This window comes from Acipenser ruthenus, chromosome 25 (assembly GCF_902713425.1).
Source record: "Acipenser ruthenus chromosome 25, fAciRut3.2 maternal haplotype, whole genome shotgun sequence".
Lineage (NCBI taxonomy): Eukaryota > Metazoa > Chordata > Actinopteri > Acipenseriformes > Acipenseridae > Acipenser > Acipenser ruthenus.
In genome coordinates, this window is record NC_081213.1 from 11,409,969 (window position 1) to 11,434,997 (window position 25,029).

Below are 25,029 nucleotides of genomic sequence, written 5' to 3' on the forward strand. Positions count from 1 at the left end.
AATGCACTTTTTTCTGGTATCCCAAAACATGTGGTATCCCGCTTGCAGCTTGTTCAGAATACCGCCGCTAGAATTCTGACTAAAACCAGGAAAAGTGAACATATTACCCGTTTTGGCCTCTTTACACTGGCTCCCTGTGCTGTATAGAATTGGCTCTTTACACTGGCTCCCTGTGCTGTATAGAATTGGCTCTTTACACTGGCTCCCTGTGCTGTATAGAATTGGCTCTTTACACTGGCTCCCTGTGCTGTATAGAATTGGCTCTTTACACTGGCTCCCTGTGCAGTATAGAATTGGCTCTTTACACTGGCTCCCTGTGCAGTATAGAATTGGCTCTTTACACTGGCTCCCTGTGCTGTATAGAATTGGCTCTTTACACTGGCTCCCTGTGCAGTATAGAATTGGCTCTTTACACTGGCTCCCTGTGCTGTATAGAATTGGCTCTTTACACTGGCTCCCTGTGCAGTATAGAATTGGCTCTTTACACTGGCTCCCTGTGCTGTATAGAATTGGCTCTTTACACTGGCTCCCTGTGCTGTATAGAATTGGCTCTTTACACTGGCTCCCTGTGCTGTATAGAATTGGCTCTTTACACTGGCTCCCTGTGCTGTATAGAATTGGCTCTTTACACTGGCTCCCTGTGCTGTATAGAGTTACTGACCCTGTATCTTCCGAACCACACTCTGAGATCACAGGATGCAGGGCTGTTGGTTATTTTGGGATCAACAAAAGCAACACGGGAGGTAGGGCTTTTTCTTGTAGAGCTCCTAAATTATAGAATGCTCTGCCTTCGTTTGTCAGGGAAGCTGGGACCGTTACTGTTTTCAAGTCAAGACTAAAAACGCACTTTTATAAAATGGCTTTCTTATCTTAGTGGGTTTTAATATAACTTTAAAATTGCTGCTTTTGTATGAGTATACAACAGTATACATGTGTATACTGTTATTTAAATGGTCTGACTATGGCAGTTGTATGTGTGACATGCTATACAAATGTATTGTGGTTTGCTCTTTTTTCTGCTATGTACTGTACAGTGCTTTGCGATACTTTTGTATAAAACGCGCTATATAAATGCAATAAATAAATATTGTGTGCTATACAAAAGCTGCACCTCTCTGTGGCAAGCATGATTCAGTTTCAACGGGCTAACAGCAGGTGCTCCTGTGTACCCGAGTATTCGAGTTCCAGATGGTTTCTGAGGGCAGTCACTCAAGATTCGGGTTCTTTACTGTGTAACCTGGTGTTGGAAAACATGGAACAAGTATTGAATAGCAGTTTGCTACGCATGAGGAATGACGGCTGTATTCATGTTATTTTTCTGAAAAGTGATTTAACATTGGATAGAAAAAACTGTTAGTTCCAAAAATGCAAGCACTGCTGTGATAGATGAAAGCTGCAATATGGTAGAGAAGTTAAGATTCTTTTGTGTCAAAGCAAATGGCTGGCCAGCAGCACACGGCTGTACAAACAAGTCCTTTGATCTCCAGCCCTGACATGAAAGAAGCTTGCCCTTCGGGGAGTCCACTGGGGTATAAAACTAGTTAAACAGGCTTTTGCTTAGAAAATACAGCTGGTTTATGAGGGGGTCATAAAGCTAGTTTTCAAGGGGACCAAAAGAAGAGACCAGGCTCTAAGACTTCAGAGAGATCCAAAGAGATAGTGCCACTGGGATCAAAGGGTCTTAGGCAAATCGGAGAGATAGGAACAAGGAAGATGACAAAAACCAGATGTATGGACCTTTGTGGCACCAGGGGTCTGAAGAATGCACTGAGTTCAGAGATCTTCACACTAGATCACACACACACACACACACACACACACACACACACACATAATGATAATGAGTTGTACCTTTTCTATTGGTTAAGTGTCAGAGAAAGAGGAGGAGAGAGACACCTATGCAGAAGGGTATTTAATGTCATGCAACAATTGTAAGAACGAGTATTCTGTTTGTCCTGTACCTGGGACCAGACTCCCTGCATATTTCAATAAACCTAACAACTGAGTGAAGAAAAGGACTCTGTGCATTTTCTTGAATCTACTTACTCATCATCCTCTTTTTTAAGTTACATCACCTGGTGTATAGAATGCTATGTTCTCCAGTGACAATTTCATATTATTTTAATCAAGACTATGAAATCTGACAGAATCAACCTCTTCAGTTCATTGTTTACCTGGTGCATTCTCAGTGGGACAGAGAGATACATGGAGACAGATAGACAAGTTAAAGAGACACAGAGACAGACCGTGAGACAGAGACATGCAGACCGAGAGAGAGACAGACAAAAACAGTGAGACAGACAGCGAGACAGAGAAAGACAGAGACAGAGACAGACACCGAGACAGTGCTTACCTGGTGTATCCTCTGCACCTGCCCCTCGATGGAGTAGTCCTCAGCACAGGTGCGGGAGGTGCCCTCGTGTCCTGGCATGTCCACACAGACCAGGTGAAGGTGCTTCGGGAGATACTGTAAACATCAGGACAGCATTACACCCTTGCAAGAACCGGCTGCTTCTACCTGCATCATAAATACCCCGAACACTGCCCAAGTCAGGGGAGGTTTTAATGCTGAACTTTAACGTGGCTCATTGTGGCTGCATGTCGCTACAACTTTCCATTTTGGATAAAATAAATTCTTGGTTCCAAGTAGAAAATGCCTAGCGAGGGAAGCCTTCTGTGCACAGGTTGCTAATCCTTGGTGCTCCAAGGCTGTAAATCTATTGTTTAGCTGATCAGACGTTCCGATGCTCTGTGTAAGCGGTCGTTCACTGTTTAAACTGTGACACGACGTGCCCCCCACTCGCTCCTCACCTTGACCACGGTCAGCCACATGTCTTTAAACTGTGACACGACGTGCCCCCCACTCGCTCCTCACCTTGACCACGGTCAGCCACATGTCTTTAAACTGTGACACGGCGTGTCCCCCACTCTCTCCTCACCTTGACCACGGTCAGCCACATGTCTTTGTGTGCAGAGAAGCCGTGCAGCATGAGGATGGAGGGCCGGGTCCCGGGCTTCCCGCGGTACGAGTAGCAGAAGCGATACCCGTCGCTCTCCGCATGCTTCACCTGCAGTCCCAGCGTCCGCCGCCAGTACCTGCACAAACAGCACAGTGAGGAGACACGTTATACCAGCTACGCTTCAGCACCATTCATTTTCAGATCCGTTTATTATTCTACTATGTGTGTTCTGTAAGAGTCTCTGTTGTTTCTCCTTAGATCAGTATTTACCCAGACTTCTAACTAATGTCCTTTTCAGTGGGCAAGCTGCTCCATTCTGTTAAAGGAATACTATGAAATCCTACGTCACAGCAAGAGACTTTCTTCACTTATATTTCTATCACAGTGTTTTCTATTAATGCAAAACCACCTGCACCCAAAAATAAATCCTAACCCAACCTGCACAGGTGAGCCTGGCTGTCAAACAAGTGTCAGATCCGTAAATCTTAAGTCAGGACACTGAAAGGCCAGCGATGACACCAGACAAGGTCACCCAGCTTGTTCAGTGTCTGTGTATCCGTCATGTGATAACACAATGTGATCTTTAAACTCCACACACGGCTAGTATGTAGACCAGAGAGACCCACACAAAAGAAACAAAATCAACAGGAATTCAGAGGAAAGACAACCTGACAATTATTCTTTTGATATTGTTTCTAGAAACATTTAAATGTAGTGAAAAAACTGAATTTCTATAAATGTATTTTGTATTGTAGCATTCTTATAAAAGGGCTGGTACATGGACCCATCGATGCTCCATGTGAATGCCTTAATGTGAACTGTAGCCTCTTAATAAAATCCCTGGCTCTGCTCACAGCATCACTCCAGTGTAACCTCTTAATAAAACCCCTGGCTCTGCTCACAGCATCGTTCCAGTGTAGCCTCTTAATAAAACCCCTGGCTCTGCTCACAGCATCACTCCAGTGTAGCCTCTTAATAAAACCCCTGGCTCTGCTCACAGCATCACTCCAGTGTAGCCTCTTAATAAAACCCCTGGCTCTGCTCACAGCACTGTTCCAGTGCAGCCTCTTAATAAAACCCCTGGCTCTGCTCACAGCATCACTCCAGTGTAGCCTCTTAATAAAACCCCTGGCTCTGCTCACAGCATCGTTCCAGTGTAACCTCTTAATAAAACCCCTGGCTCTGCTCACAGCATCACTCCAGTGTAACCTCTTAATAAAACCCCTGGCTCTGCTCACAGCATCACTCCAGTGTAGCCTCTTAATAAAACCCCTGGCTCTGCTCACAGCATCGTTCCAGTGTAGCCTCTTAAGAAAACCCCTGGCTCTGCTCACAGCATCGTTCCAGTGTAGCCTCTTAATAAAACCCCTGGCTCTGCTCACAGCATCACTCCAGTGTAACCTCTTAATAAAACCCCTGGCTCTGCTCACAGCATCACTCCAGTGTAACCTCTTAATAAAACCCCTGGCTCTGCTCACAGCATCGTTCCAGTGTAGCCTCTTAATAAAACCCCTGGCTCTGCTCACAGCATCACTCCAGTGTAACCTCTTAATAAAACCCCTGGCTCTGCTCACAGCATCGTTCCAGTGTAACCTCTTAATAAAACCCCTGGCTCTGCTCACAGCATCGTTCCAGTGTAACCTCTTAATAAAACCCCTGGCTCTGCTCACAGCATCACTCCAGTGTAACCTCTTAATAAAACCCCTGGCTCTGCTCACAGCATCACTCCAGTGTAGCCTCTTAATAAAACCCCTGGCTCTGCTCACAGCATCGTTCCAGTGTAGCCTCTTAATAAAACCCCTGGCTCTGCTCACAGCATCGTTCCAGTGCAGCCTCTTAATAAAACCCCTGGCTCTGCTCACAGCATCGTTCCAGCGTAACCTCTTAATAAAACCCCTGGCTCTGCTCACAGCATCACTCCAGTGTAACCTCTTAATAAAACCCCTGGCTCTGCTCACAGCATCACTCCAGTGTAACCTCTTAATAAAACCCCTGGCTCTGCTCACAGCATCGTTCCAGTGCAGCCTCTTAATAAAACCCCTGACTCTGCTCACAGCATCACTCCAGCGTAACCTCTTAATAAAACCCCTGGCTCTGCTCACAGCATCGTTCCAGTGTAGCCTCTTAATAAAATCCCTGGCTCTGCTCACAGCATCGTTCCAGTGCAGCCTCTTCAACAATTATTGTTTTGATGTTGATCTTTTGTTGTCGCTAATCTGGTCCCAACCACCTCTCTATAAATTAACTACCTGTGTTACAGGTCATAGGACCCCAGCTAATTCATGCTTACTTCACTTATAAAGTGGGATCCAGCCCTCAGAAGCAGATATTATTAGCACAGGCTTATAGGAACAGCCTTGTTAAATATGCAAGCACAGGCCTTCAAACCTCATGGGGCACAGCACACAGCAGGGAGAGAAAGTCCAGGCTGCGTCTGTTAATTCCATTTCTTGCTAGGCTTCCTTAACAAGGTTCAGGCTGGGGGCAGGCTGGGGGCAGGCGTGTAACTGCGCAGAGACATGGGCCATACTGAGAGAGTCAGGGGCAGCACCAATGACTCCACTGCACACAGCAGTGCAGGGCACCACATGGCACGCTTTAGACACACAGATCATAGCACGCTTTAATTAGCAGCACAATTGACCTTACCAATAATAGACTTTGATGAGAGCCGCAGGCCACAGCAGAAAGGAAGCAATGAATGCCAGGATGGGAATGGCTAGCGTGCCGCCGGCAATGAGAAACATGTTCACAACGTCCAGGTCCATCTCCCTGCGCTGCGTCACACCTGCAGGGGCAAACACAGGGGTGAGTCGATATACTGGTACATTACAGTACTGATACTGTTGCTGTTATCCTACATCGCCCCTATATAACAGTTAATGCTGTGCTCGTGTTCCTATAATCAGTACTTTCTGTTTTCTACATGTTAACCACCCCTAATCCCTAATCCATGTGCATGCATTTCCTTGAATCCCTACTGCGTTCAGTTTGAGAATTAATCTGTTAATTTGATATGAATCCCTCGTTTTGTTTCAGCTTTTTTAACGGTACAGTAAATCTATGAATCCCTCGCTTTGTTTCAGCTTTTTTAATGGTACAATAATTCTGAATCTCTTTCTTGTTGTGTTTTACATGACATGCCCCCAGGTCTGCAGCAATGCCCCTCTGCTCTTTTCTAGCGCCTGCTTTTTTACCTGCAAAGGAATCTATTCTGTCCTGCTAGATAAAAGTACAGTTTCAGACCCATAATAAAGTGTGCACTGATCCGTTTCAGCAGTACCGTTCAGCTGGTAGCAGCATGTGTAAATGACACATGGCTGAGGCCCATCAGTTAATAGAGGATTGAATATAACAGGTTCTGCTGTACTTTTATAGACCAACTCATGCAGAAGCAGGGGCAGTAAATATGACCTACAGTAGATGGACATATCCTGTGATAAAGAATATTACGCCTTGGCTCATCCAAATTGGATCGGGTTTCTATAGATAGATTTAAATATCTTGGTGTGGTGTGGATACACAGACGGGCTCCTGTAGTCAGTGATATTCACTCAGCCTGTGGGACATGCATAATGTCTGTGAACAAAAATAACTGACACAGTTACAATGCAGCCCAGCTCACAGGAGGTATGGCACCAAGCAGGTGGCTGCTAACTGGAATTGTGTCAGTACCACACATCCCCTCACAGCTACAACTGGATAAGATGTCCTCCTGTACCAGGAACGCTCAACCCCTACAGCGGTAAGAAAAGGGAACTGCTTGCTACAGTAGCACCCTTTTCAGTTCAATCTTCACAACAACTCTGTTCCTTTTTACAAGTAAGATACTTCAGTAAACACATTGCCAGCACATTGTTATTTTCACATGCTACTAAATGAATTCTCAAGAGCTCCAGGGCAGAACTAGTTCAGCGAATTTCAAAAGTTTTCACTGAAGGCCCGTTTCCTTTGAATTTAGGAGCTGGCAGAACTGGGGGCCAAGCTGAGAATCATAAACAGAATGACCACCTGGACCAGACTGGACCCCAAGTCTCTGCAGGTGAAGCCATGAAAGGGTAGAGAATTAGCCTGCTGTGCCAGAGACCCAGCCCTGCTGCTTTCGAATATAAAATATGCACATACTGGATACTGGATATAGCAAGTGAGTGGCAAGCCTGGTCTCAGATACATTACCACCTTGATCAAGATACTCAACATCTCACTTCAGCCTGGAATCACAGGCCCATTGAGCAGGACTGGTGTCTCCTCAGAGAGGGGTAAGGACATGCTCACTGAGCAGGACTGGTGTCTCCACAGAGAGGGGTAAGGACATGCTCACTGAGCTGGACTGGTGTCTCCTCAGAGAGGGGTAAGGACATGCTCATTGAGCAGGACTGGTGTCTCCTCAGAGAGGGGTAAGGACATGCTCATTGAGCAGGACTGGTGTCTCCTCAGAGAGGGGTAAGGACATGCTCACTGAGCAGGACTGGTGTCTCCTCAGAGAGGGGTAAGGACATGCTCACTGAGCAGGACTGGTGTCTCCTCAGAGAGGGGTAAGGACATGCTCATTGAGCAGGACTGGTGTCTCCTCAGAGAGGGGTAAGGACATGCTCATTGAGCAGGACTGGTGTCTCCTCAGAGAGGGGTAAGGACATGCTCATTGAGCAGGACTGGTGTCTCCTCAGAGAGGGGTAAGGACATGCTCATTGAGCAGGACTGGTGTTTCCACAGAGAGGGGTAAGGACATGCTCATTGAGCAGGACTGGTGTCTCCTCAGAGAGGGGTAAGGACGTGCTCACTGAGCAGGACTGGTGTCTCCACAGAGAGGGGTAAGGACATGCTCACTGAGCAGGACTGGTGTCTCCACAGAGAGGGGTAAGGACATGCTCATTGAGCAGGCCTGGTGTCTCCTCAGATATGCATCACAGAGAGGGGTAAGTAGTTCAGTAGTAAAGTAGTGGTCCTTAGTAGGTATAATTAGATAGGAAACAATGTACAGTAAGAGGGGCAGGGGCATCATGTCATAATGCTATGCAGTTTAAAGATGCCATGCCCTGTTCAATTCCACACTATCACAGTGCTACTGTTCTTACACCATGTAGTCCATTTTATTTCCTAATAAATGTTCAGGATGGCTGCAACCCCTGTCAGACTCAGGTTTTTTGGTATCATTTGTTCCTTAATATGTCTAGATTCCATTTTAGCTTGTTGCCAAGCTGAGTTTGTGTCCGTTCGGCTTGGCAACAGTATATTCTGAATTTACTTCTCAAACCTGAAAATGCGTTGGACTCAATTTCACCAAGCTACACAATTTGAACTTCCACAAGTTCAGTTTACTTAAACAAGGGTTATTACCATGTTTATAAACATCATGATACTACCTATCCTGATTTTAGGTTTTTTAAATTGCATTTATGGTCAGATAGTGTAGTCGGTTGGCAAGTAAAGACAATAAAAGCAGGATGCTGGAGTCAAGCTCTGGCTTTAAACAAAAAATGTGTACTTTTATTAATAAAGCTGTTAATAATGATACATTCATTTAAACAATCTGGTCCTTAAGGCAGTTTCAAGATCCAAATAAATAAGGTTCAGGACTTCTCTCCAATTACCTTGGATGAATTGGAAACAATAGTTAAGCAGATGAGAACCACTGCCTGTTCCCTTGACCCAATTCTGGCAGCAGTGAGTCGAGTTAAAATAAAAAATAATTGGGCTTTCCAAATTGGGGGGAAAATGAGGAAAAAAAAAAACTGGAGATTCCAAATTTATATAAAAAAAAAAAAACATAACCTGGATCCTCAAGTCCTTACTAACTATAAGCTAATTTCTAATATACCTTTTTTAGACAATTTTAGAAAGGATAGTTGCAACCCAACTAGATAAATATTTCACTCTAAACTGAGTCATGGAGAAATTCCAGTCTGGATTCCGTAGGGCTCACAGCACTGAAACAGCCCTTGTAAGAGTTGTTAATGACCTGCTCTTCAGCTCTGAAACAGCTCTGTAAGAGTTGTTAACAACCTGCTCTTCAGCTCTGAAACAGCCCTGTAAGAGTTGTTAACGACCTGCTCTTCAGCACTGAAACAGCCCTTGTAAGAGTTGTTAATGACCTGCTCTTCAGCTCTGAAACAGCCCTTGTAAGAGTTGTTAACGACCTGCTCTTCAGCTCTGAAACAGCCCTTGTAAGAGTTGTTAATGACCTGCTCTTCAGCTCTGAAACAGCCCTTGTAAGAGTTGTTAACAACCTGCTCTTCAGCACTGAAACAGCCCTTGTAAGAGTTGTTAATGACCTGCTCTTCAGCTCTGAAACAGCCCTTGTAAGAGTTGTTAATAACCTGCTCTTCAGCTCTGAAACAGCCCTTGTAAGAGTTGTTAATGACCTGCTCTTCAGCTCTGAAACAGCCCTTGTAAGAGTTGTTAATGACCTGCTCTTCAGCTCTGAAACAGCCCTTGTAAGAGTTGTTAACGACCTGCTCTTCAGCTCTGAAACAGCCCTTGTAAGAGTTGTTAATGACCTGCTCTTCAGCTCTGAAACAGCCCTTGTAAGAGTTGTTAATGACCTGCTCTTCAGCTCTGAAACAGCCCTTGTAAGAGTTGTTAATGACCTGCTCTTCAGCTCTGAAACAGCCCTTGTAAGAGTTGTTAACAACCTGCTCTTCAGCTCTGAAACAGCCCTTGTAAGAGTTGTTAATGACCTGCTGTCACAAAGACGGCCGGAGTGGGTGGCGTCAGACCAGATGCAGGAAATAAATAAACAGAGAGATGTGGTTTGGTGAAGCTGGGCGCGTGATTGCACTCAGCATTTAATAATTAAACAGAACAGAAAATAAAAGGTTTTAACACAAAACACGGGACACAGCACTTCACGCCAAAAATAAAGAGACAAACAAAACGTACTAAACACTTAACAGATGGTGCACGGAGAGACAAACAAACACGGTGAGTACAAACACTTCTAGATTATTACTTTACTTAATTTACGTTCTCCTTCTCTCTCACCCGTTCTCCACTCTCGAACACCCAACCCCGACTGAATGAAAATGTGCATCTATATATACTGTTGTGCTGGGATTCAATTACTAATTAATTATTCACTTGAATCCCAGCACGTGAATTAATTCTGTGCAACCCCGTGCTCACATATTACATTTAACCAGCACGTGAAGTGATTTGTGCCCTCCTCGTGCCTAAATACAAATCTACACTTTTAAATACACGTGAAACACAGACCCGTTTATATCCCGTGTACCAATCTCTATACACCAACATTTACACACGCACACAACATACAACATATAACACACAAATGCACACAGGGGCGGGGCGCATTTCCACATATACCCCCCCTTGTGCGCAGCACACATGGCCTCAACGGCCACCTCCCCCCTTAAAAATCCAGCAGTCCAGGACAAAGTCTCGGGCTGGGAAGGGAGGCTCCAGTGGGCCCATGGCTGGCCATGCTGTCAGCACCCCTGCTGGTAGTGGCACGGCTGACAGCATGCTGGTCCACTCCTGCAGCGAAATTGCTGCGGGGGATGCTGGTCTCCTGACCTCTCCCCCTGTCTTTGTAGCCGGTAGCTCCCTTTGGTGGGGCTCTGACCACAGTACTTCCGGCAGCGAAGAAGCTGCAGTGGGAGCAGGTCTCCGGACCTCCCCCACGATCTCCGGCAGCGAAACTGCTGCTGGGGTTGGTGGTCTCCAGACCTCCTCCCCCTTCTTCGTGGCCGACAGCTCCCCTTTCTGGGGCTCCGGCCACCGTACTCCCTGTGGTGGAGGTACGGAACGCAGAGACAGCTCCTGCTGTTCTGCTTCTGGCAGTGGCGGAGGCAGAGGCAGCTCCTGCTCCTCTGCTCCTGGCGGTGGTGGAGGCAGAGGCAGCTCCTGCTCCTCTGCTCCTAGTGGAGGAAGCAGTGGAGGTGGCGGAGGCAGAGGCAGTTCCTGCTCCTCTGCTTCTTCCGGTGGAGGTGGCGGAGACAGAGGCAGCTCCTGCTGCTCTGTTCCTGCCGGTGGAGGTGGCGGAGGCAGAGGCAGCTCCTGCTCCTCTGCTCCTGGCGGTGGTGGAGGCAGAGGCAGCTCCTGCTCCTCTGCTCCTAGTGGAGGAAGCAGTGGAGGTGGCGGAGGCAGAGGCAGTTCCTGCTCCTCTGCTTCTTCCGGTGGAGGTGGCGGAGACAGAGGCAGCTCCTGCTGCTCTGTTCCTGCCGGTGGAGGTGGCGGAGGCAGAGGCAGCTCCGGCTGCTCTGCTCCTGGCGGTGGTGGAGGCAGAGGCAGCTCCTGCTCCTCTGCTCCTAGTGGAGGAAGCGGTGGAGGTGGCGGAGGCAGAGGCAGCTCCGGCTGCTCTGCTCCTGCCGGTGTAGGTGGCGGAGGCAGAGGCAGCTCCGGCTGCTCTGCTCCTGCCGGTGAAGGTGGGAGCAGCGTGTAGTCTCCTGCCGATGGAGGTGGGAGCAGCGTGTAGTCTCCCCTTTTTCGAGGGGACTGGTGCTGCTCTGCCTCTCTTGCAGGGAACTGGTGCGTCTCCGCTTTTGACGGGGAAACCAGCAGGCATTCTCCCTCTGCTGGTGGAGGTGGAACCAGCAGGCATTCTCCCTCTGCTGGCAGCTTGGGTCCTAGGGCTGTGGAAGCCCCGACTTCCCTCTCTTCGGGCTGTGTACGCACCGACTCCTCCCTTTTGGGCTGTGGACGCCCCGACTCCTCCCTGTTGGGCTGTGGACGCCCCGACTCCTCCCTTTTGGGCTGTGGACGCCCCGACTCCTCCCTTTTGGGCTGTGGACGCACCGACTCCTCCCTTTTGGGCTGTGGACGTTCGGGCTCCCCCCACTCAGGCGTAGGACGTTCGGGCTCCTCCCACTCAGGCGTAGGACGTTCGGGCTCCTCCCACTCAGGCGTAGGACGTTCGGGCTCCTCCCACTCAGGCGTAGGACATTCGGGCTCCTCCCGCTTGGGCTGTGGACGCTCAGGCTCCTCCCGCTTGGGCTGTGAAGGCAAAACCAGCAGGCATTCTTCCTCTGCTGGTGGAGACGGGGACAGCAGGCATTCTTCCTCTGCTGGTGGACCTGCTACCTGGGCTGTTGTTCCACTTATAACTGCCTCCAGGTAGCTGAGGACCAACCCCACACCTTCCTCCCAGGTACTTACGGTCTGTTCCCTCTCGTAAGCCTCCCATTGTTCCCTATCCATAAATCGCAGGAACTGGACGACTACTGGGATAGACTGGGCCTCCAGCCCAGCATTTTCCAGCATCCAGTCCCGCACTTTGATGGCGTCTTCTGCCTTTTTTTTTTTTTTATCCAAAACTGCGTTTCCTGCTCTGGCCTGAGTCCTGGAGGCGCTGTAGATCCCACTTCTGACACCACGTGTCACAAAGACGGCCGGAGTGGGTGGCGTCAGACCAGATGCAGGAAATAAATAAACAGAGAGATGTGGTTTGGTGAAGCTGGGCGCGTGATTGCGCTCAGCATTTAATAATTAAACAGAACAGAAAATAAAAGGTTTTAACACAAAACACGGGACACGGCACTTCACGCCAAAAATAAAGAGACAAACAAAACGTACTAAACACTTAACAGATGGTGCACGGAGAGACAAACAAACACGGTGAGTACAAACACTTCTAGATTATTACTTTACTTAATTTACGTTCTCCTTCTCTCTCACCCGTTCTCCACTCTCGAACACCCAACCCCGACTGAATGAAAATGTGCATCTATATATACTGTTGTGCTGGGATTCAATTACTAATTAATTATTCACTTGAATCCCAGCACGTGAATTAATTCTGTGCAACCCCGTGCTCACATATTACATTTAACCAGCACGTGAAGTGATTTGTGCCCTCCTCGTGCCTAAATACAAATCTACACTTTTAAATACACGTGAAACACAGACCCGTTTATATCCCGTGTACCAATCTCTATACACCAACATTTACACACGCACACAACATACAACATATAACACACAAATGCACACAGGGGCGGGGCGCATTTCCACATATACCCCCCCTTGTGCGCAGCACACATGGCCTCAACGGCCACCTCCCCCCTTAAAAATCCAGCAGTCCAGGACAAAGTCTCGGGCTGGGAAGGGAGGCTCCAGTGGGCCCATGGCTGGCCATGCTGTCAGCACCCCTGCTGGTAGTGGCACGGCTGACAGCATGCTGGTCCACTCCTGCAGCGAAATTGCTGCGGGGGATGCTGGTCTCCTGACCTCTCCCCCTGTCTTTGTAGCCGGTAGCTCCCTTTGGTGGGGCTCTGACCACAGTACTTCCGGCAGCGAAGAAGCTGCAGTGGGAGCAGGTCTCCGGACCTCCCCCACGATCTCCGGCAGCGAAACTGCTGCTGGGGTTGGTGGTCTCCAGACCTCCTCCCCCTTCTTCGTGGCCGACAGCTCCCCTTTCTGGGGCTCCGGCCACCGTACTCCCTGTGGTGGAGGTACGGAACGCAGAGACAGCTCCTGCTGTTCTGCTTCTGGCAGTGGCGGAGGCAGAGGCAGCTCCTGCTCCTCTGCTCCTGGCGGTGGTGGAGGCAGAGGCAGCTCCTGCTCCTCTGCTCCTAGTGGAGGAAGCAGTGGAGGTGGCGGAGGCAGAGGCAGTTCCTGCTCCTCTGCTTCTTCCGGTGGAGGTGGCGGAGACAGAGGCAGCTCCTGCTGCTCTGTTCCTGCCGGTGGAGGTGGCGGAGGCAGAGGCAGCTCCGGCTGCTCTGCTCCTGGCGGTGGTGGAGGCAGAGGCAGCTCCTGCTCCTCTGCTCCTAGTGGAGGAAGCGGTGGAGGTGGCGGAGGCAGAGGCAGCTCCGGCTGCTCTGCTCCTGCCGGTGTAGGTGGCGGAGGCAGAGGCAGCTCCGGCTGCTCTGCTCCTGCCGGTGAAGGTGGGAGCAGCGTGTAGTCTCCTGCCGATGGAGGTGGGAGCAGCGTGTAGTCTCCCCTTTTTCGAGGGGACTGGTGCTGCTCTGCCTCTCTTGCAGGGAACTGGTGCGTCTCCGCTTTTGACGGGGAAACCAGCAGGCATTCTCCCTCTGCTGGTGGAGGTGGAACCAGCAGGCATTCTCCCTCTGCTGGCAGCTTGGGTCCTAGGGCTGTGGAAGCCCCGACTTCCCTCTCTTCGGGCTGTGTACGCACCGACTCCTCCCTTTTGGGCTGTGGACGCCCCGACTCCTCCCTGTTGGGCTGTGGACGCCCCGACTCCTCCCTTTTGGGCTGTGGACGCCCCGACTCCTCCCTTTTGGGCTGTGGACGCACCGACTCCTCCCTTTTGGGCTGTGGACGTTCGGGCTCCCCCCACTCAGGCGTAGGACGTTCGGGCTCCTCCCACTCAGGCGTAGGACGTTCGGGCTCCTCCCACTCAGGCGTAGGACGTTCGGGCTCCTCCCACTCAGGCGTAGGACATTTGGGCTCCTCCCGCTTGGGCTGTGGACGCTCAGGCTCCTCCCGCTTGGGCTGTGAAGGCAAAACCAGCAGGCATTCTTCCTCTGCTGGTGGAGACGGGGACAGCAGGCATTCTTCCTCTGCTGGTGGACCTGCTACCTGGGCTGTTGTTCCACTTATAACTGCCTCCAGGTAGCTGAGGACCAACCCCACACCTTCCTCCCAGGTACTTACGGTCTGTTCCCTCTCGTAAGCCTCCCATTGTTCCCTATCCATAAATCGCAGGAACTGGACGACTACTGGGATAGACTGGGCCTCCAGCCCAGCATTTTCCAGCATCCAGTCCCGCACTTTGATGGCGTCTTCTGCCTTTTTTTTTTTTTTATCCAAAACTGCGTTTCCTGCTCTGGCCTGAGTCCTGGAGGCGCTGTAGATCCCACTTCTGACACCACGTGTCACAAAGACGGCCGGAGTGGGTGGCGTCAGACCAGATGCAGGAAATAAATAAACAGAGAGATGTGGTTTGGTGAAGCTGGGCGCGTGATTGCGCTCAGCATTTAATAATTAAACAGAACAGAAAATAAAAGGTTTTAACACAAAACACGGGACACGGCACTTCACGCCAAAAATAAAGAGACAAACAAAACGTACTAAACACTTAACAGATGGTGCACGGAGAGACAAACAAACACGGTGAGTACAAACACTTCTAGATTATTACTTTACTTAATTTACGTTCTCCTTCTCTCTCACCCGTTCTCCACTCTCGAACACCCAACCCCGACTGAATGAAAATGTGCATCTATATATACTGTTGTGCTGGGATTCAATTACTAATTAATTATTCACTTGAATCCCAGCACGTGAATTAATTCTGTGCAACCCCGTGCTCACATATTACATTTAACCAGCACGTGAAGTGATTTGTGCCCTCCTCGTGCCTAAATACAAATCTACACTTTTAAATACACGTGAAACACAGACCCGTTTATATCCCGTGTACCAATCTCTATACACCAACATTTACACAGGCACACAACATACAACATATATCACACAAATGCACACAGGGGCGGGGCGCATTGCCACACCTGCTCTTCAGCTCTGAAACAGCCCTTGTAAGAGTTGTTAACGACCTGCTCTTCAGCTCTGACTTGGGCTCTCCTTCAGTATTAGTTCTCTTAGATCTAAGTGCCGCATTCAACACTGTAGACCACTCCACTCTACTTAAGCTCCTTGAATACACTGTGGGACTGTCTGGCACTGTTCTTTCATGGTTTCAGTCCTATCTTGCAGACAGATTCCAGTTTGTCTCTTAAGGGGAGGACAGATCTGAAAGGTCTGCTGTCCTATATGGGGTCCCACAGGGATCTGTCTTGGGTGCGCTGTTGTTCTCATTATATCTGCTTCCTCTGGGTGACTTTATCCGTAGACATGGGGTGAATTACCATTGTATGCGGACGACACACAGCTTTATTTGTCTATAAAGCCAGGATATACTTGTGCTGGCAGGCTGCTTACGACTTGTCTCGCAGACATTAAGTGCTGGATGACTCTCAATCTTCTGTTGCTGAACTCAGAGGTTATGCTAGTGGGTTCCAAAAAACAAATCAATCATGTGGTATTACAAGAGCCTGAGCTTAGTAACGTCTCTTCAGGTCTTAGATCAGATATAAAAAACGTAGCTATTGTTTTTGCCTCCGCTCAATCATTATCATTTGTGAAATATTGCAAAAATTAGCCACATAATTTCCATATGTGATGCACAGTCACCAGCCCTTTCTGGATCTGAATGACTCCACTGCGGATCCACAGTGAAGCCACCAGACCTACAGTGCCGGAGGACAACACAGATCTGACTCCACTGCGGATCCACAGTGAAGCCTATAGTGCCGGAGGACAACACAGATCTGAATGGCTCCACTGCAGACCCGCAGGCGCCCTATCAGCCACAGGGGTCGCTGGTGCACGGTGCACCGTGAATTGCCCTGTCGACCTAATCCCTCCCTACATGGGCGGCGCTCAGACAATTGTGCACCGCCCCCTAGGAATCCCCGGTCGTGGTAGACAGTGGCATAGCCTGGATTCGAACGCGCAATCTCCAGGCTATAGGGTGCATCCTGCACTCCATGCAGAGCGCCTTTACTGGATGCGCCACTCGGGAGCCACAACCTTATATTATTAAAAATAATTTAAATAATTAAAAAGAAAATGCTATTTTTTCTATTGTCACACTTTCTGACTGAGGAGTTGCTAAGCATTAACTTACTATGTTTTTTCAAGCTTTAAAAACAAGTCAGTTCAAGATCAAATTGATTCCAGTAAATAGTAATTTCACCAAAATTCACCATTAAGGATAAGAGTTTGTCACTGTGATTTTTAGTACATTTCCCGTTGCAGAAAAAAAAAACCAAGAATTCACAATAATGTCACGGAAAGGTCACCAAATAATGTAGGTTTAGCTTCATCAACAAACACAAGCTTTTAAACAGTACACAAAAACCAATAATATAAAGACTACTGCTTTTGACTGCTGGCAAGTTTAAATGTTAATTTAGAGTACAAAACTTAGGTAAAGGTCCTTTCACACCAATGTAACATTATTGTTATTATTATTATTATTAGAATACTGTACAATGCAGGCATTCACACCACGCAGCGAAACAGAAATAAACTGTGTTCCTGTTTCTCTGTGCGCGTCAGGCATAAATCTACATCTAGATACAAAATCAGCATATGAAATTGTTTTTATTACAGTGTTCAAAATGAAACGGTATATATTTTTTCTTCAATAATTAGAATGAGACATTTAACCTGGTTGTTTCTGAGTAGCCTACAGAGCACTGCCCCTTTAAACATAAAAACAAACAAAAAACAGGAGTACAAAGGTGAAATCACACAGACAGCAATGTGTCCAAGAAACAGGGCATCACAAAGATCACAAAAAGACCAGAAACAGATAAACCTCTCGTTTTATCTACAGTTTGCAGTTCCTAACCAGATGTGTTTTTACATTCATTTCCAAGATTTCACAGACTTTTGTTTAAATTCTCGATTTTCGTGACCTCTGTGACAAAATCGTATCCTTATTCATCGTAAATACCAAATAAGAGTTTAATTCATTTAACATGGTTGCATTATAGTTATGGAACGGCATAACAGTCTCGCGTTTTGATTGGTCCATGTCTGTCACATGGATATGAAGTCACACGAGCGAGAAAGCTTGCAGACATTTTAACATTGTGATCAGAGAGAGAGAGAGAGAGAGAGAGAGAGAGATCTGCTTTCCACAGCCTTTTAAATGTTAGCCTGCGAGGTTCGGGGGGCGTGGAGCTGGAGGGGCCGCTAATCTCTAATCTTTCAATTTTCTAATCTCCCGTTAATTAGTATCTATTTACTATTTAAGACCTGATCACCTGCACCTTTTCTGTCTAGTGTTTCGTTTTTTGTAGCAAACGCTCAGACGCGTCGTTTCGTGCTTCACCGCTAATATCTAAACTTCGTTGCCTCGCTCACGCAGGTCGTTTCTCTGCACATCGCTGCCAAGATATTAGCAATCATTTTCTTACCTGCTCAGGTGATCTTTCTTTTCATTCAGCTTCTCTTTTCGGCTCCAAGAGCTCCAACGTTACTCTTTCCTGTTCCACCCACCTCCATCTCCACCTCGGCATCATAGCCGTCCAAAGCGCAGCTTCATTACTCAACTTGTCTGCAACTTTATCAGAAAGTCTGGTCCTCCGTTAAACTTTCAAGCTCCTTCGACATGACATCGTCATTCCCGTTGTCTGCGATTGCCTTACCTTAGCTCTATTTAATTCTACCACAAAGTTTTGTCGGCGGAATCTTTCTTTATTCCTTGCCTGCAATCAGACGCCCCTCCCCCCACTCCCACTGAGCCAGCACAATTACCGTTTCATCAGAAGATCCTGCCCTGGACCTCCATCAGCTACGTTCAACCTTCTAAAGACGTATCCAGCCCATTCTAAACTCAATTTTTAACTAGTGGCGGCTCGTGACTCGACTGGTCACAACATTCTCCAACCACACTATTGTACTGTAACTTTTCCACCGGCGCCTCACAGACTATGGTTACCACGGCAACGCCCTTATTGAGTGACTGCGGGGAGTGGCAAGTTGTCATGGTGACCAGGCAGCTTCATCAGGCTCTGCGTGCTCTGCGCCTCAGCACTGCAATCTTCCGGCTTCCTGTTGCTGCGCTTTCACAACTGGCAGAGACGAATTCAATGCGCCGAACCATGACATCTAAATATTGCGTTAACTTATTTATATTCATGACTATCTGTCCTAAACATGTCTAGAATATTTATTATTCAAATCTAAAGGAATAAGCAAATGTTGTTCTACATAGACAAGGATTTTAATCGTAATAACTTCATAGATTCTACCCTGATTCACTCAGGTCAATGATGTAATTCCAATCATAACCTCTGGATGGCAGTATAATACCACAAGTTCTCTCTCTATACATTAAACCAGTTTGGTTTCGCTGCAAAGCTCGGACACTACAGCTTTTCTATCTATTCCCGCAGTTCTCACTCGGATGGATTCTCGGGAGTTCCCCTCCTGCTTCATCCTCTGTATCTATATCAAATGACATTCTTCAATTTCAACTCTTACCCCCCCCTCCCCCCGCCCCTTTGAGGCGGACTGCTCCCGAACCAAATCAATAGATTTTTCAACAGCCTCAGAGCAGCGGATTCTTCATCCTCTTAGGTTCTACAGCGGCCTCAGCTCTATGTATTCTCCATCTCTGGCTTCATCTAAATCACTTTAACTCACAGTCCAATATCCACCGCATTCAGAAGTTGTCTGTGCTCTACAGCAGATCATCACACTACCGATGGCAATCCACCATTCACTATTACAGATCCCTGCTTCAGCAGATATCTGCGTTCTGCAGCAGACCACCACGCTCTACCAATGGCAGTCCACCATTCACAATAACAGATCACTGCTTCAGCAGATCTCTCTCTCTCTCTCTCTCTCTCTCTCTACAGCAGACCACCGCTCATTATTGACAGCACTTCTTTGTTTACTTCCTCAGATCTCTGCACCGTTCAGCAGATCCTGTCCTCTACTGTTAATTGCTCCTCCCTGCAGCAGATCTCTGCTCCCTCTTCAGATCTACTTACTATTATAGCATGCAAGTTGCTTTAGTTCACAGTCTAAATCTGTACCTGCACTACTCCAGATCTTCCAACGCTTCAGCTTTCCTGCAATACGCAGATCGTGGAAGCATTCCGCAGTCAAGGCTAATGCTAATCCCCATCTAATCAAAAATACGAGGTGCTTGTCTTTCTCAGCAATCTATTCATATGTCCACACATCCTCTCAAATATTACAGCATTAATACATGGTGAGAGACGCGGTGAGACTGGAAATCTGTCTTGTTTATGAGTTAAGGAGTTCCACTCTAGGAGAATAACTGGAGTTGTGAAATCCAGTCTCTCAATGTGAGTTCACCTTTTCCATTTCAAGCAGACATGATAGTAGCAGACCACAGATCGATCCCGTAGTAAATGACACATAGGATAGTCAACATCTCATCTCTGCCCTCCATTCCAGTAAATGGAGCACAAAGCGTGCTGAGCTTCCCCAGCAGTCGATTTACACACGTTCGTTCAGTTCCAGCTGCTACCTCAACTGTCAGTTCCAGCTCCCCTTCGGCCTCCACTTTTAGTATTCAAGGTCCGTCGACTGGTCCCGTCTGCTGCGTGCCCACCCCCCCCCCCCCCCCCCCCGATTCACCAGCTGTCATTTGAATGAATCATACTCTCAGTAACCTCCTTCAATCTGCTCAGCATTTCATATCTGCAGCTCTCTCCCTCCTTCAACAGCTTCATATTGTACAGCTTGGTCAGTGTTTTAAACGTTCTGTGCCAGAATCAGATTCATCCTATTCCTTCAAATCAAACCAGATCATGGCTTTCATCGTCCAGCTAGGGATTCCTCTTTGCGCAATCTTCAAAGTCCCCCCCCCCCCCCCCCCCCCCGCTGCACCTTCCCGCCTGCCCATATCAACAGACATTCTCCATTCACTCATCTCTACTCTTCGGAAAGTTTGCTTGTCCCCTTACGAAGATCTCCTCATGGAGACCATCTGCCTAACAGCTGATTCTTAAGAGCCTTCCCTTCTGCCTCACCTTCCCGCTGTCCGCATCAATGACCATTCTCAGTTTGCTCATTCTACTCTTCGGAAACGCCACTTCTCCCCATACAAGGATCTACCTACGGAGATCATCTGCATCTGAGCCCTCTTCGGTCTCCTTAGGAGCTCAGAATCCACAGTTCTAATTTACTCCATCATTCAGTTGTGTACCTCCAGACGGATCCATTTCAGCGCGGTCAGTTAATTCAGCTGTCAAGCAGATTCCCCTATCTGCCCCTTATTTTCAACGTCAAGGTATCTCATCTGCTTCTCTGCCTTCTTCGGCTTCCTCAGAAGCTCAGAACTCACAGTTCCTTCAGCTTTAAGCTTCCCTGCAGCGACAAAGATCTCCTAATCAGCCAACCTCTCCACTCTCCTTTCGAGAGCAGGCCTCCCTCCTCAGCTGTATTCTCCCCATTCATTTCGTATAGGTGCAGCTACCTCCGCTGCGAGAGCCAGCATCAACCACAGTCTGATCAAGACCATGGGCCGCTGGTCCTCTTCCGCAGTAGATTATTACGTTCAGAACTCGCAGTTTCTTCTGCTTCTAATGTACTTCACCATTCGGTCGGAGGGATCAATTTCAACGTGGTTAGTCCATTCAGCTGTCAAGTAGAGTCCCCTATGTGCCCCTTTCATCATCAAGGTATCTCCCCAGCAAGAACCCCCCCCCCCCCCCCTCCTCTACACTACCCCCCCCCCCCCCCCACCAGGACCCTCGGTTCATTGATTCCTCTCACTCCTATCATCACTCATCGCTGGTTCTCAACCCACCCTCCAGAGCAAGCCTCCCTCCTCTACTCCACCCCCTCATTGATTTCTCTCGCTCCTAGGATCACTCGTCACTGGATTCCAACCTACCTCGCCTCCAGAGCGGGCCTCCCCCCCAATCATTCAGTAGGCACAGCCCCCTCTGCTGCGAGGGCCAACATCACTCGCAGCCTTCTTCGGCTTCCTCGGAAGCTCAGAATACACAGTTTCTTCAGCTTCAAGCTTCCCTGCAGCGACGAAGATCTCCTAATCAGCCCACCTCTCCACCCTCCTTTCTAGAGCAGGCCTCCCTCCTCAGCTGTATTCTCCCCATTCATTTCGCATAGGTGCAGCTACCTCCGCTGCAAGAGCCAGCATCAACCACAGTCTGATCAAGACCATGGGCCGCTGGTCCTCTTCCGCAGTAGATTATTACGTTCAGAACTCGCAGTTTCTTCTGCTTCTAATGTACTTCACCATTCGGTCGGAGGGATCAATTTCAACGTGGTTAGTCCATTCAGCTGTCAAGTAGAGTCCCCTATGTGCCCCTTTCATCATCAAGGTATCTCCCCAGCAAGAACCCCCCCCCCCCCTCCTCTACACTACCCCCCCCCCCCCACCAGGACCCTCGTTTCATTGATTCCTCTCACTCCTATCATCACTCATCGCTGGTTCTCAACCCACCCTCCAGAGCAAGCCTCCCTCCTCTACTCCACCCCCTCATTGATTTCTCTCGCTCCTAGGATCACTCGTCACTGGATTCCAACCTACCTCGCCTCCAGAGCGGGCCTCCCCCCCAATCATTCCGTAGGCACAGCCCCCTCTGCTGCGAGGGCCAACATCACTCGCAGCCTTCTTCGGCTTCCTCGGAAGCTCAGAATACACAGTTTCTTCAGCTTCAAGCTTCCCTGCAGCGACGAAGATCTCCTAATCAGCCCACCTCTCCACCCTCCTTTCTAGAGCAGGCCTCCCTCCTCAGCTGTATTCTCCCCATTCATTTCGCATAGGTGCAGCTACCTCCGCTGCAAGAGCCAGCATCAACCACAGTCTGATCAAGACTATGGGCCGCTGGTCCTCTTCGCAGTAGATTATTACGTTCATTCATCTCCTTCGATATAGTTGCAGCCCATTTTAAAATCGCTAGCATGCCCGGAGTGGGGGCTACCTGTTCGCCGGGGCCACCAGAGGTTTTCCCCTAATCTGCCTCAAGGGGTTTTTTCCTCTCCACTGAGCGGCAGGTATACACATAGTCACATCCCACTAACAAATTTACTAATCTCCCTCTGTTCGTCCTTCTGGTCTTTTGTTTATGTTATGCGTTGGCATGTGCTGTCTTGTTTGTCTCACGGTGTGGGAGTTTTCGTGAGGTGCCGGGGTCCATCCTTTGGGGGGCAAGTGAGGCTCACTTCCCCGACCTCAGGGCTAGGCAGCCGTCTCCCTTACCTTCAGGGGTTCTCACCGCGTGAGTCAGAGCGGACCCCCGGCCAAACTCTGTCCTGTCGCAGCTCCTGCGCTCATCTCACTCGAGGCTCTCTTCTATTCTGCCTCTCTTCAGGACGTGGTCACTCGTGCCGAGTCCTATACTAACCTCAATGCTTTGTCCTTATTTTCAGGTCCCAGGCAGCGTGATGTCTCGGCCAATCAGGGGTTCTACGAGCGCCCCTTATAGAAGCCTCAGATGCTGGGTACCTCTCTCATCTCCTCCCGAGGGGCGGCTTTCCAAGTCATAACCCTCATATGTGTTTTCGGTTGCCGGGTCCTCCACCCCTGGGATGTCGACAGCGTCGGCCCCAGTCGGTGACCTCTTTTCTATCCTGTTTCGGTTGCCGGGTCCTCTGCCCTGGGATGTCGACAGCGTCGGCCCCAGTCGGTGACCACATTCTGTCCTACTAACTGCTCCTTGCTGCTTCTTCTGCCTTATCTTTCCCCCCCAGCTCACACCCAGTGAATTAAAATATAATGTGGTATTTTGCTGTACTAATATAACAAACGATGGGTGATTACTTTTTATGAAGTATCATGTTATGCACAAATGTAAGAACTGGCTTTCTGTGGTGGTGTACTTTTTTCTTTCATAATATGTTAAGTAATGTATCGTCTGTCAGCATTATATGTAAATATATACATATGCATTTAAAAAAAAAAGTACCTGTGTCAGATTTCAGTAATGAGAATATTCTGTATAAACTAGGCGATGCTACGTGGTATTGTTTTGTCACATCCCACATCACTGCTTCACATCAGCTGTGACAGAAGAGACACCAGTGAAAAGCAGGATTTTTTTTTTTTTTTTGCACACACACACACACTACCCCGCCCCTCCGTTACCAGGGGAAGTCAGGAAGCAATTGGCACGGTGCACAAACAAACTAGATGCTGATAAGTTTGGTGTATTAATACCAAAATAAGTTTAGAAAAAAAGTAATAGTAAAAAGTGTCAAGAAATAATAAAAAATATTTCAATACAACTTTCTGTATGTCCTGGAGTACATTTATATTTAGCAGTGCGATGAGTTAACGTGAGAAGGTTGGTTTGATTCGGTGTTCTACAGTCTGAAGCGCAGTAAGGGCACGTCCAAATAGGCTGTTTTGCATCTACAAGGACAATTATTCAGCTTGGCAGCAGGCAGAAATGGAATCTAGACATATAAGGAACAAAATGATACCAAAAAACTTTAGTGTGACAGGGGTGCAGCCAACTCAAAAACTGAGTCTGGGCTCATGGACTAAAATGTATTATTTGTTATTCAGTTTTGAAATAAATATATACTCAAATATGTAGCCAAGTGAAGTGTTTCAAATTGTGCTTAAACAAAAATATCCAGACCAAATATAGGTGCTAGTGTTAGTGTAAAGGGCAGGCCAACGTATCACATCTTTCAATGAAATGCTGCACACACACAGTCCTGTGCACACACACAGTCCTGTGCCCACACACAGTCCAATGCTGCACACACACAGTCCAATGCTGCACACACACAGTCCAATGCTACACACACACAGTCCAATGCTGCACACACACAGTCCAATGCTGCACACACACAGTCCTGTACAAACACACGCTGTCCTGTATACACCCACGGTCCAATGCTGCACATACACAGTCCAATGCTACACACACACAGTCCAATGCTGCACACACACGGTCTTGTATACACACACGGTCCAATGCTGCACATACACAGTCCAATGCTACACACACACAGTCCAATGCTGCACACACACAGTCCAATGCTGCACACACACAGTCCAATGCTGCACACCAACAGTCCTGTACACAGATGCATGTTTGTATACAATGTTTAACTACTGGTTTCACTAATCTTGGACAATGCAATGTTAACTCAAAGGTAACCCCAGATCAGAGCTGTGGAACTTGCCGTACATGTTTAAATGGGTTTATAGAATGGGTTGGGAGAGCTGCGTCCTGATTGGCTGATAGGCATTCAAAGCCACTGAATTATTACAGCACAAAATCCACAAGACAAAACCGCTTGCAGTCCAATTAGAAAAACAAGGGCTTCTTCCAGGGAAACGGCAAGGGAAAATACGTGTCACCGAAGACGCTTATAGAAGAAAAAGATTAGGCCTAAACTGTACTAACAAAACAAAAGCTAGGCTAAACGTAAACTAAATGTACTGAACTTTAACTTAATGCAGTTCAACATGAAAACAAAATCTGCTTAGCAAACCTGAACACTTTTCAAATATCCAGCAGCAAACCTGAACACTTTTCAAATATCCAGCATCAAACCTGAACACTTCAAAATATCCAGCAGCAAACCTGAACACTTCAAATATCCAGCATCAAAG

At 48.0% G+C, this 25,029-nt stretch overlaps 1 protein-coding gene across 1 annotated transcript in view; it reads right to left on the reverse strand.

The window, feature by feature from the left end:
• The window catches only part of LOC117417601 (monoacylglycerol lipase ABHD6), a 54,414-nt gene that overhangs the window by 24,430 nt on the left and 4,955 nt on the right, over nt 1-25,029 (reverse strand). The window contains 3 exon segments of the mRNA XM_034029724.3: nt 2,354-2,467; nt 2,940-3,096; nt 5,610-5,748. Of these exon segments, the coding sequence (XP_033885615.2) occupies nt 2,354-2,467; nt 2,940-3,096; nt 5,610-5,728 (390 nt within the window). The 5' untranslated portion in view covers nt 5,729-5,748.